We start from the raw sequence: 12,261 nt of genomic DNA on the forward strand, positions 1-12,261 counted from the left end.
TGCAGAATCTACGTTGTTATTGATATTGTTATTTTTGTAATATTGTTGTAGTATTCTACTTGTTATTATTGCACCTGTTGTGCATGGTTTATTGTACCTTTGTCTTTGGAAATAAACATTATTATTATGATTATTATTATTACATGCTGAGTTGCAGTCCCCAAGTAGCAAAACTTATTTCATAAGGGTTGTAAGAACTATTATACAGCATATCTTATAGAACAGTGAAAATCTTATAATGTGACTATAAACCATTATACAATATCTTTACAACCAAAAAGGGCCCCAGTTTATACAACACTTCAGTGCTTTTAGGACAATCTTTTAGTACACTACACTACCATTATAGGATAATGATTATATAACTGTCCTATAAGTATGTCTTCAAGATAACTTATACAATGCATTTACAAAACTATTTAGGAACTGCTATAAAACTGTTGTATAGAACTACTAAGAAAGTATTTTATAATGCAGGCAGAATCGCCAATACAATAATTTTGTTTTCTACTGTTGAAATTCGGAATAGAATTGTCACAAAAATATTTTATTAGGTAGGTACATAAAAGTTGTCAAGACAGAGATGTTAGATCCAATATCAGGCAATATTATGGCGGTGGGTGATGGAGTTATTATTGTATCTGTTGGTTATCATATAGAAAATATTAAAAACCTTTATCGCTAATCCAGGGACAAAATTGATTTGCGAAGCTAGCTTTTCTGACATTATATATATATATTTTCGATGAAAAATTGATGCGCCTCATATTAGCATACATTTTATTGAAATTATTGAAATAATAAAAATAAAAATTTTGTTTTATTTGTTGAATTTTAAACTCAAAACAACATATATTATGACTGTTGTGAAAGCGGAAAGAAAATCTCTATATTTCTTTGAAAAATCTATTTTTATTTCATCTTTTTACGTTTCTATATGATTTTTTCAAAATGGCGGTGGTTTCTGATGATCCGAACATTTAATAAATATGGCGTATATGGTAGACTACAAATTGGAAACCTTATACAATAATTCTGTTTCCTACTGAGCATCATACGATATTACAGTTTTATTATGTTGTTCAATGCAGCGCCATAAAATTGTTTTTGACAATGTTACCAGATTTAATAATATATATGAAATATTTTCCCTCAGCATTTTGTTTTTTACAGAAAAAATAGGTAGAATTCAATATAAAAGTTGATATTGATATAAAGGTGAGTTTAGTAAGTAGTCTACCACATTGTGTGCAAAAAATACACGTCACTGTTCTGCATAAAATGTAGGTAAAGAAGATTTTTTTCTATAATTATTCAGTTATTATAGAAATAAAGTTGTTTTCTCAGTTAAAATATAGGGATCTGTCGCAATATAGTGTTTAATTATATGACGAAACTCCCTTCAATACAAGTTTACAGTTAAAAGTTACAATGAACCCCCTCATGACAATCGGTATCAAATAGAAGACTTTTCATAATAAAATTGCCAAAACATACATTATAGGTGCATTTAGAACATCTTGAACTACAAGATGTAGGTATCATAATAAAATAAATAGTCCACCTATTCATTGCTACTAATTTTATGTATGTTATAGCTACTTACTGCCTAAACTAGCAACATTGCACGTTAGATTTGCGTGTTATCTTATAGCGCGGTTGCAAACTACATAATAGGACAGAAGTATCGCTTAACATGCGTACCGTACAACAGTAAACAATTATTTAGTTATATTGCGTTTCAAATAACTTCTGCCAACAGATTCTTTCCACGCGTGAACTAACCCCAAATTATTGGATTTGGATATGATGTGCATTGAAATTCGCTATTCCTGAAAATAAATAAAAATTAATGTTGAAAAAAATTGTCACCTTTGATGAAAGCTCGCGCGGGAGAATCTGCAATAAAACATCGAATTTTTAATTGAATTTTCTTTTTGTGGCGCTCAACAAAAATTCCATTCGTAAGCACTTGTTTTGCCTCGCTCACAAAATATCGCAGATAACTGTTTATATCAGAAGGTTTTTCAGTGCCACTATAGAAGTATTTTATTTTTATGGTATTTCTTTTTTACTGATCTTCCAAAATGACCACTTTTTCTTATTCGTTTCCATTCAGATATTGCCGAATTCATTTTGTAAACGAAACCTGCTACAAAACCCGTGTAAATTTTTATTGTGTTATGTGTATAATGTTCTTTAATATATAGATGAAATGAATATATTTTATAACGCAGAACTTGGGATAAATTTATTCCTGGGAACTACATTTTTATTCTATAACCTCTTCATGAGAGAGAATACTGTTGTAGTTATAAGATGATTATAAAATAATTCTATAATTATTGTGTAATGTTTTACTTCTGCATAAAGCAACAATTTTATTACTTTTCTTAAGCAACTCTAATGCAACAATTTGTACAGCTTCTTTACAACCATCTTTTAACGTCGCTATTAAAAGTAATACAATAGCTATGCAACCGTATTATAATTTGTATAACACTGTTTTATAATTATTCTATAGGAATTTTATAGTACGTTATGCAACTGTTATAAAGTTTATATACTTACACTATTTATTTGTCGTATAATATTAGTTGTAAGAACGTCTATACAACAACATTATAGAAATCCCTTCATTATATGATAAAATGGTCGTATTCACACGCATTAAGAAATTATTTTATTCTTTCATGCTGCACTTTACGATAATTATGAAATAATTTCGTTCTTTTAGTGATCAATTTTGCTACTTGGGTCGTCCGATGCTGCAAATTGTTTAGCACCATATGAGACCAGTATTCTGAAGTATTTTTTAAGGAATGAGTAGTCTGTTATAGAGCAGTAGCAGCTGACCTCAGAAAGAGGTACCAGCAACTCTTCAAACCCATGGGGATGTGTTGTTGCTCTTGGTCCCTTTTTCGACTGGTGGGTTGAGAATGAACTGCTGCTACTACTCTATTGATATTTAATATCTGAATACTTTGATAATTGGCTTGGTAATTTGTCCATTTAGTCAGATCCTATCAAATCAATTGAAATTGCAAAAATTGAATGTTTCATCTAGACAAATTATTCTGATTAGTTGTGATTGATTATTGTCAAGTCAAGTTATTGGAATTACAAGTGGATTAGGCCTATAGGGGACACCACGATAAAAAAAACGCGCCGCTTACTCTACCTCAGGGTGGTGTGGAAATGAGTTTTTTTAGCAAAAATGCCTAGTGATTTTGCAAAAGATTTAAATTATAATGATATAATAAATTATAGGACATATTTTCTAGTTTGAAATTGTATATAACTGTTTATAAAATTAGATGAAATGTTCGGCAGTTTGCATAAACTGTCTGTGTCATTCATTCAATGACCGTCTCACGCTGATGAGGTCAAGGAAGTCCGAAACAGTTTATGAAAACGAATCGGGACTAACTGGAAAACTGACTGATTCTATTCGAAATAGATTGAAAGGTGAAATAGATCATGAGTTGGAGAATGGAATAGTATAGAACCTCAATGCTCAATCCTAATGGTGTTTCGATAATCGTGGATGAATGAATGTTCTCTTTTATCTGATGAAAATTTTCTGTAGCATAATCCTTTTCGAAATAAAAATATTATTCCGAATTTGCTTCTATTTAGTCTCATGAAAAATATTGAGAATTTTTCTACCTGAAGTAAAAGAAATATTACCAATTCAAAAGATGATTGAATCGAATATTACTTATCTTCACCTATAGCCAATAAGAGTATTGTTGATTCCTATAAGCAATTATTTATATGTATATAATATTTCCTTGAGATATTAACGAGTCCAACTCATTGTTACATTAAATCCAGTTCTGTCCCCACAATGTCAGAAAAAAGTATGGTCTAAAATTTCTCAATTTTCCTGATTCACATGGTAGAAGTTAATCCAAATATATGCCATATTTTTCCTGATTCACATGGTAGAAGTTAATCCAAATATATACCATATTTTATTCCATCATTGAATTAGGCAAATCGAAATGATAGATATAAAAAAGTATGTAAATTTCATTCGATTCAGTTCATAAAACGCTTAAATAAACATGTCTTTATATCTTTCAATCAGATGATTTTGACATTTGACCATCTCGGAGTAATAAATCACCTATTTTATTGCTTTTTGATTCTTGACAGATGGCCCACTGTAGCATCTCTGTTCGAATCAAGAGAACTCATATATTCTTCTCTTTCTAATGCTCTCCCCTCTAGGAGCTTCTGAAAAATCACGTGACACTCGGTCCGTGGATATTAATTAGGTCTATGGCGCCAACTTACATCGGCCCCGGCGGATTTAAAGTGGTCGTCGCATTGCAAGAGATGGTGTGTCTTAGGCAGAGAACCCTGGATAGCCTGATAGTTGATATATTACTCTCACGACGGTCAGAACCTTGCCGTTGGTGAAAGGGCTAAAGTAGCTGTGAGGATTTTTGGAGCAATGTCGACAGAACACTGTTCTGGTAGGGTCTTCCATTTTGACAAGGTCCAAATTGAGCGGCGGTGAACTAAGACTGGGGAAAGAAGCCTCCAAACTAATTGGTCCCAGTCCGACAACAGGCCATGCGACCAAGAGAAACATGTCGGAGAGCAGCACGACTAAAGGCAAAGAGCCTAAGCGAGCAAAGCATGAGGCTTCGAAAGCCTCACAGTCCTCAGGAGCTTTCAAGGCTCCTGCACTAATTGTGTCCACCAGCCAGATTGCTGCTGATTCGAAGATGGGTATAATGGACAAGAAGTATCCAAAGGTGATCCTAGAAATGGACCAACTGAAGGCCATCAAGGAAGCAATTCTGGAGGAAATTATGGTGCTGGGTAAAGACGACTCTATAAAGCCTAAGTTCCCGCAATAAAGCCAGGCTGGCCTGGTTTGACATGCTCCAATGAAGCCATAGATTAGGGCTCAGGAGCATCCACCCAAAACTGAAACGCTGGGAGGCAGCTGATCTGAGGATTGCCGAAGACGCAGAACTGCCTCACCCGGAGATCCTAGTCGGTTATCTCACAGAAAGCCAGGATCTCTCCAGCGAGAAAATTCTCACGCTGGTTGAGAACCAAAATGAAGGACTTAAAACCTCCAGCTGGAGGGTCCTTCGAAGGGGACCATCAGGACCCATGCTGGAAGTCGTCATCTCGGCTGACAGAATGTCGGTCGAGAGACTTCGAGCACTAAACTGGCGAATTAATTACAAATTCGACCAATGAAGTCTACCAAACAAATTATATCAGATGATATACTGCGATAGGTCAGTGATTCTAAGAGCTATGTTGATACTCAGAAAAAGACTAACCTGCTTCCCACTTACAGATTTCCTGACAAGGGATCTTGCTGCTGTTAAGGATCGAACTGGGAACAGGAACTTCTCTAATCAGTACAAATATCTAGGTGTTTTCCTGGACAGTAAACTCAACTCGAGGATACACATAGATAAGACTCTTTCCAGAGCCACGGCGACCATGTGGGCCTGCGAAAGACCCTTTAGAAAGACATGGGGCATGAAACCGAAAATGGTTATTTGGTTATACACCGCGGTGGTACGCCCTATTGTCACCTATGCGTCTCTAGCAAGGTGGACAAAAATCGAGGAGGCCACCACACGCAGCCAGTTGCAGAAACTGCAAATGCTGGCTTGCATTGGTGTTACAGGAGCTATGCGCACAGCTCCCACGGCAGCGCTGAAGGTCATACTTGACTCGCTCCCTTACATCTACATGTGAGGAAATGAATTTTCTTCAATGGAAAGCTCCTACCTGGGTTGGACAAATTGAATCAACTAGATTCAAACCTTTTGGTAATACCATCGGATGTTATACCAACCATCTTCGATTTTGACTATGAAACAGTCATAGTGCAATAAGTTTCGTAAATCGTTTGGAAAAAGTCATCCATATAGTTTACCGATGGATCAAAATCAGGGAGAGGTACTGGCATTGGGGTATATGGACCTAAACTGAGGATCTCTAAATCCCTGGGAAGTGAGCCTTCTGTTTTACAGACCGAGATACTGTCTGTTTACGTATGCGCTTTGGATTGTCTTAAAATGAACCTCAAAGGGACGTATGTCTATATCACCACGGACAGCCAGACCATGCTGAGATCCCTGGAATCATACCCCTTCTGGCTGTACCAATGTGTTGGTCTTCTCTAAAATGCCCATCTCTCAGGAAACATTCCATTGAGAAAATATTTAACTTATCATGAATAATGGGGCAGATCGCTATTTTGTTGAAATACAACAAAATGTAAATACTTGAAAATGATGATACCATTTTGGCACTAACAGTACAAATATTTTGAAGGTATCAAAAAGATTCTGTTTGAGAGAATTCGGGTAACGTGAACCTAGGATTTCCTTTTGAGTTTACTCAAAGATTAATCTGGATGCCATCTGCATATCTCCAAGGGTATTAAAACCTCATCATCGCCTTTAATAATGGTTTTCGGAATGAGTGTTATGTAACCCGTACTGATATGACCATATTTCCATGAAACAGCAAATTTGATTTTGAGCGCCATATAGGAAACAATGCAGAAATCAACAGAATGTAATATCACTATCATCAATCTTTAAATCCAAAAAGGCTGATTGTCACTACAAAAGTTACTAGTTTTGTCTAAAACTTTTTCAACAGCAGGAGGGCACATCTTAGATTCTTATTTACATATTATTTATCCTATCTTAATTTGTAAGGTTCAAATCGTCTGATTCTGAATGTTTATGACCGATTGTTTATGATATGGTCACAATCTCGTGAAATATATTCACAATAAAAATTTCAAGTATCTCATATTTGGGGCAAATATAATTATTACATACGGCAACAATGTATTATTATTATTTTACAGATATTTCATGCACACATTCTTTTTATACATTTTTGAGATTTCTATGGGTATAGTCTGGTCGAGGTTTGTTCAGGCGGAATAAAACTAAAAGAAACATTTTTAAAATTCGCAGTATAATAAATACTGGTATATATCAGAATTACATTATAAATATACAATGTGTATGGTTTTTTTGTATTTTTGTGGATTTAAAATATTTTCTGAAAATAACAATTTCCCACAAAGCAATAATTGTTCAAACATCTAACTTTTCATAATAAAACAGGTTTTACAAGTAGATATTTACGAACAAGTGTACGTTGCATTTTAGACAGGATGATACTAGATTTGGGAAGAGGTCTGAATCTAGTTCTTCCCTTGATGCAGCACATACAACAAATTTATATTATAATTTTCTCATGCTAAAAAAGGCATTTTTATAGTTACATCTCATTTCAATGAAAAATAATACAAGAATCAAGCAACACTTACATTAAATTTTATTTCTAACATATTGTCAAACAATGGAACTTTCATGAAATAATTTTCTCTAAAACATTTTCGAACATTTACTTTTGAAAAGAATGTTGCACCATGCGTTTCAGCTAATTAGAGAATACAGGAAAAATTTGAAATTACTTGGAGCTTTCTGATATTTTGATTTTGAATTATCCGATATGGCATTTTGGTCCCAGATTTAATCGGTTCTTTCATTTATATCTCACTGGATTAATTTTTTTTTGAATACCTTCATCAATTGAATGACTGAATAATTTACCAATATTTTTGTCAGTCTTCAGGTATGTTCAAATAAATAACTTTTAATTTTGAATATTTTTTTTTTGAAAACAATAAAAATTTTGCACAAGATACAAACTATCAAGAATAAATTGTCTAAAAATAAGAAGACACTTTCTGGTGTTGTGCTTCTAAACAGCCAGTGCATATAATAAGCTTGATAACCATAGTTTCAATTTTATAATAATGATCATAATAAAATTTCTTAAGTACAACAATTAGGCTCCAATATGAAATAATCAAATATAAACTAAATCATTACATAGAAGTATCTCCATTCAGGTAAAATAAAACAAAAAAGTAGTTTTAACAAAAAATTTTACCACTCTTTTTTCAAAATAAGTATCATAGCTTCAATGAAAGTTACATAATAGAGGACTCAAAAATTAATTTATGAGTTCAGAGTTTGTATAGTCTGTTTTGATGCTATCAATACTGGAGTAATACCGGTTTGAGTTTGAACTGTATTTTGCGACCATACTGATGAAGAGTACTGCTCATGGGGGTATATTCAAAAACCTACAGTATGCTACTTACTAGTTAGTAAAACCTAAGTGCCATCACCAGGAATTAGTGTCAACTTTACAAATCCTAATATAGTGTTTAAATCTAACCTCTTGTACTGCATGTGTCTTCAGACGTCTTTAAAAACTATCAACTATTTTGAGTAGGTAGGTACTCAGTGAAAAATCTACTTGCGTTTATAGTAAACTCTGTTTTTAATGCTGTAGTCGATTCTGGTGCATAAAAAAATAACTACAATGAATTTTCAGAAAAAGTAATGTCAGACTGTGTTTCATAATTTCACTAAATGTATTCATAATTTTCAATTGAATAAATTAAAAGAAATTTTGCAATGATTTTTTGTGCACAAATTAAATTTTCAAAAAAAAATATATTTGACATATTTGAAAATAAACCTTCATTATTGAATATTAAATAGTAAGAAAAAGCAATAAATGGATATCCATCTTTTCACAAGGGGGGTCAAACTAATAAGGAATGCACCATTAAATACGTAAAGAGTAATGTGAAGTCAAAAAACGCAAAATAAAATTTAGATCTCTTCATCAGTATGATTAAATGTGGGTAAATTGTAGCTATTGTTTATTATGTTTGCAGAAAATGTTAACGAATAAAAATAAACCATTCTTTAAAGTTATAACTTCAGCAGGCACACCAAAATTAATGTGTACACTGAATGAAATACTATATATACAATTTTAAGCAACTTAAGTTTACATCGATTAAACTGAAATTAAAAAATAATTAACAAATATGTTTATTTATAAAACTGATCGGAAATTATTTCATCATGTAAAAAAATATTGGGAAATATTAACTATAGAAAGAAGTCTTATCAATGTGAAAAACTTGGTGGAATGATAATCTGAATCCTTATAAAGAACTTTTAATCATAAGTTGAGTAAAATACTGACTTCAGTGCAAAAATATGTAATTTAGATTTGTTCAAATATAAGCCATTTTCGATTACTACTTCTCTGTTGTCATTGGATAGAACTGATCCATTTAAAATTTCATCAGGTATGATTGTTCCCTTTAACGTATACATTTTCAAGAACTCAAATTTTCAAATGAGAATGATCTCTTGTATTGAATACCAAAATCATGTTGTGAACTTTTGGAGTGTTACTGAAGAGAATATTTTGAAATATTGGAAAATAACATATTTTTATCGGGAATGTGAAGCACCTGTTTTTGAAACCATCACCAATTGCCAGTAGTAGTGAAATGAATTTTATTCTGCTTCAATTAAGTTGCACATTAAGCCATGAGGTGTACAGTTTTATTCTTTAATGAGGAAATTATAGTTTAGAGAGAGAAATATATTTACGTACTTAAAATTACGACGCGTATACGTTTTAAAGTTACGTTTATACACTGTTGAGGGTTGCATTTGGACCGCGAGATTGTGAAGAATAAGAGTTCAATAACTTATAACCATGTCTTTACGAAAAATATCACTTCAATAAACAATTAAAAACGATGAGTTAACACTATGAAAGAATTGCACATCTCAGTGATTCACCCATAACGCATATAATTATCCTTCACAGAATATTATTAACACCATAATATTCGCAGAAAACAAATTCCTCAACAAAACATCCATCCTACTTCTGCAATCTGTCTCTTTGAACTTATTACTGGGGGCTAAAACAGCAGAGAAGATGTTCACGAGTTGAAAATCAACAAGGCTTCGTCTAAATCTCTATGAAGATTGACTTTATTCTTACTAACAGTATTATGGAATTTGTTTTCGACTTGACTTGTGAAAAAAATATACTACAGTGGAATTGTATTACGCGCAAAAGTGACACACAAACATTTAAAAATACAGTGTTGTTTAAACCTTACACACTAGAGAACAGGAAGCCATAGCTTCAAAATAACATCACATTTTTTAAAATGCATTCCAATGATCTATAATAGTCACATTAGACCGAGATCACATCTATTTAATCAATTTTCTTCAACATATTAATGTTGCGAATAAAAAATCTGGCACGTAAATGGTTGGAATGTTTTAATTTTGACAGTCTTATCGATTTTTCTGAATTCTCTCATTTTGATTTTCTAAAGATTTACAACTATCTAACTGCAATAGGACTTGGAGAATTATGAGAAATCGTGGAGACTGTCAAACGATATGTATGAAAAGCATACCATTTATATACAATTTTCAAACTGCATTATTGGTCCAACTTAAATTTGTCCTGTTGATTCTGGTTTGGTTTGGAGACAGACCATGAAAAATTATAGAAGAGCTCTTTTCTGTTTAAATATTAATGAAAATTCAATTTACATATTTCAAGAATCTATTGATTGAATGTTTCAATGATTTTTATGGAGATATTTGAGGGTTTTGTTGAACTAAAATCACTATGCAATTATATTATTTTTCATGATCAGTCATTTTAACTGTCGGTATCGATTGGTTTGTGGTTGATTGTGTTGTTTGACGGTTGTTGAAGGGATCTGAAGCATTTAAAACTCTACTAGGAGTCAATCTTTTATCTCTCGAACAAAATAGCTTCCATTTTTTCAAATATATAATATATTCAATATATCTTATTCTAATTAATATTGATGTAAATATATATATGTGTATATATATAGATATATATATATATACCAGCTAATTGCACTTCATTTCATATGAAAACAAGACAACATCGTAAGAAAACTAAACGCAAATATCATATGGCGTTTAGTTAACCAACGAAATTTATATCAATTCACTATTTCTAGATCTTAAATTTTCTTTTAGTTTTAAGATATTTTAGATAAAATATACATCAAAAATTTTGAATAAATCACAGATAGATATAATTTGCAATTTTCTGATCTCACCATGCTTCTTTCTTTCGATATAATATATATTATATATTAATATTAACCATCAGAGCAGCATTTCGAAAATATGAACAGAATGACTTCTGAGGTACCATATGCGACAAAAAGACACAAATATTACATTGATGATACAATTTGGAACATTCCATTTACACATCTAACATGAACAGTTGCATTACATCAAAATCAAATTTCGCTCAACAATATTTCTTTTACATAACTTTTGATCAGTCAATTATATTTTTCTTTTACCACATTTTAGCTTTCGTAGTGAATATTTGATTTTGTTGTAAAATTGTTTATTTTGGGTGATATGAGGGCCATATATCAATGTCAAAAAACACTTATAGATGAATATTTCTGCTTTGATGCTCATGATAATCTTAGTCTAGAATAAAAATTTTAAATATATGATTCTAAAGAAAACAAAGAATTATCAACAAACACCGTCATCAAAGTTAATTTATTATACAACCACTGAGTTATATCTTTTAGTTTTAAGAAGTAACTCGTTGATTTTCGAATGATAGTATGCTTCGGAAGGATCTATTTAAACTTTACTTCAAAACAAAATTTTTGTAAATAAATTTGAAATAATCTGTAATTGAAAATAGTAGAAGATGATACTGTATCAGTATCTCCAGGAGCATAATGGAACAGTAGATTTACTTTTTTTTTGTAAATACTTATTCGAGTTACATGTCAAACTGTTCCAAACCTTTTAGAAATCAATGTGAATTCAGGAAAAAACTATCACTGAAATTTTATGGGTATCGATATACATATATAAATATATGTATATACGAGTCTTTCAATTGTAGATCCTTCATGCATAGCGCCATTCGGAGCTTCATAACAAAATGCTAAAGAGTCCTGTGTCAGTATAAAAATCTTCCATTTATAATATTTAAACGTCAGTCTTGTGGTGCTTCGTTTTCTGAGGCACTGTCAGGATTCTCGCAAATCCCATTTCTATCCATGTCAGGTATGAAGCGTACCAGCATTTCTGGTTTCAAATTATCTGGATTTACCAGATCTTGCTTCAGATATATCCTTCCAGGAGGCTTTGTTTGTTGAATTGTTGTTGTTTCAGACTGCTGCAACTGATTGAACTGTGGTTTTTTGTCGACAGACTCATGAGAGTCATTCGAAAGTTCTATCGTATGCACATCTGAGTTTTCTGTTTCGTATGGTGGGGGTGAATCGTCCATTTTTTCTTCTTTTACAGTAGTGCCTAC

At 32.2% G+C, this 12,261-nt stretch overlaps 1 protein-coding gene across 4 annotated transcripts in view; it reads right to left on the reverse strand.

Moving 5' to 3' along the window:
* Positions 1–6,960: 6,960 nt before the first annotated feature.
* Positions 6,961–12,261, reverse strand: part of LOC123681126 (mushroom body large-type Kenyon cell-specific protein 1) — a 143,103-nt gene continuing 137,802 nt past the window's right edge. For all 4 annotated transcript variants that reach the window (XM_045619342.1, XM_045619341.1, XM_045619344.1 and 1 more), the window contains one exon: positions 6,961–12,257. In XM_045619342.1, coding sequence (XP_045475298.1) covers positions 11,938–12,257 — 320 coding nt within the window. In that variant the 3' untranslated portion in view covers positions 6,961–11,937. The remainder of the gene's footprint in view (positions 12,258–12,261) is intronic.

The sequence above is a fragment of the Harmonia axyridis genome, chromosome 5 (assembly GCF_914767665.1).
Source record: "Harmonia axyridis chromosome 5, icHarAxyr1.1, whole genome shotgun sequence".
Taxonomy (NCBI): Eukaryota; Metazoa; Arthropoda; class Insecta; order Coleoptera; family Coccinellidae; genus Harmonia; species Harmonia axyridis.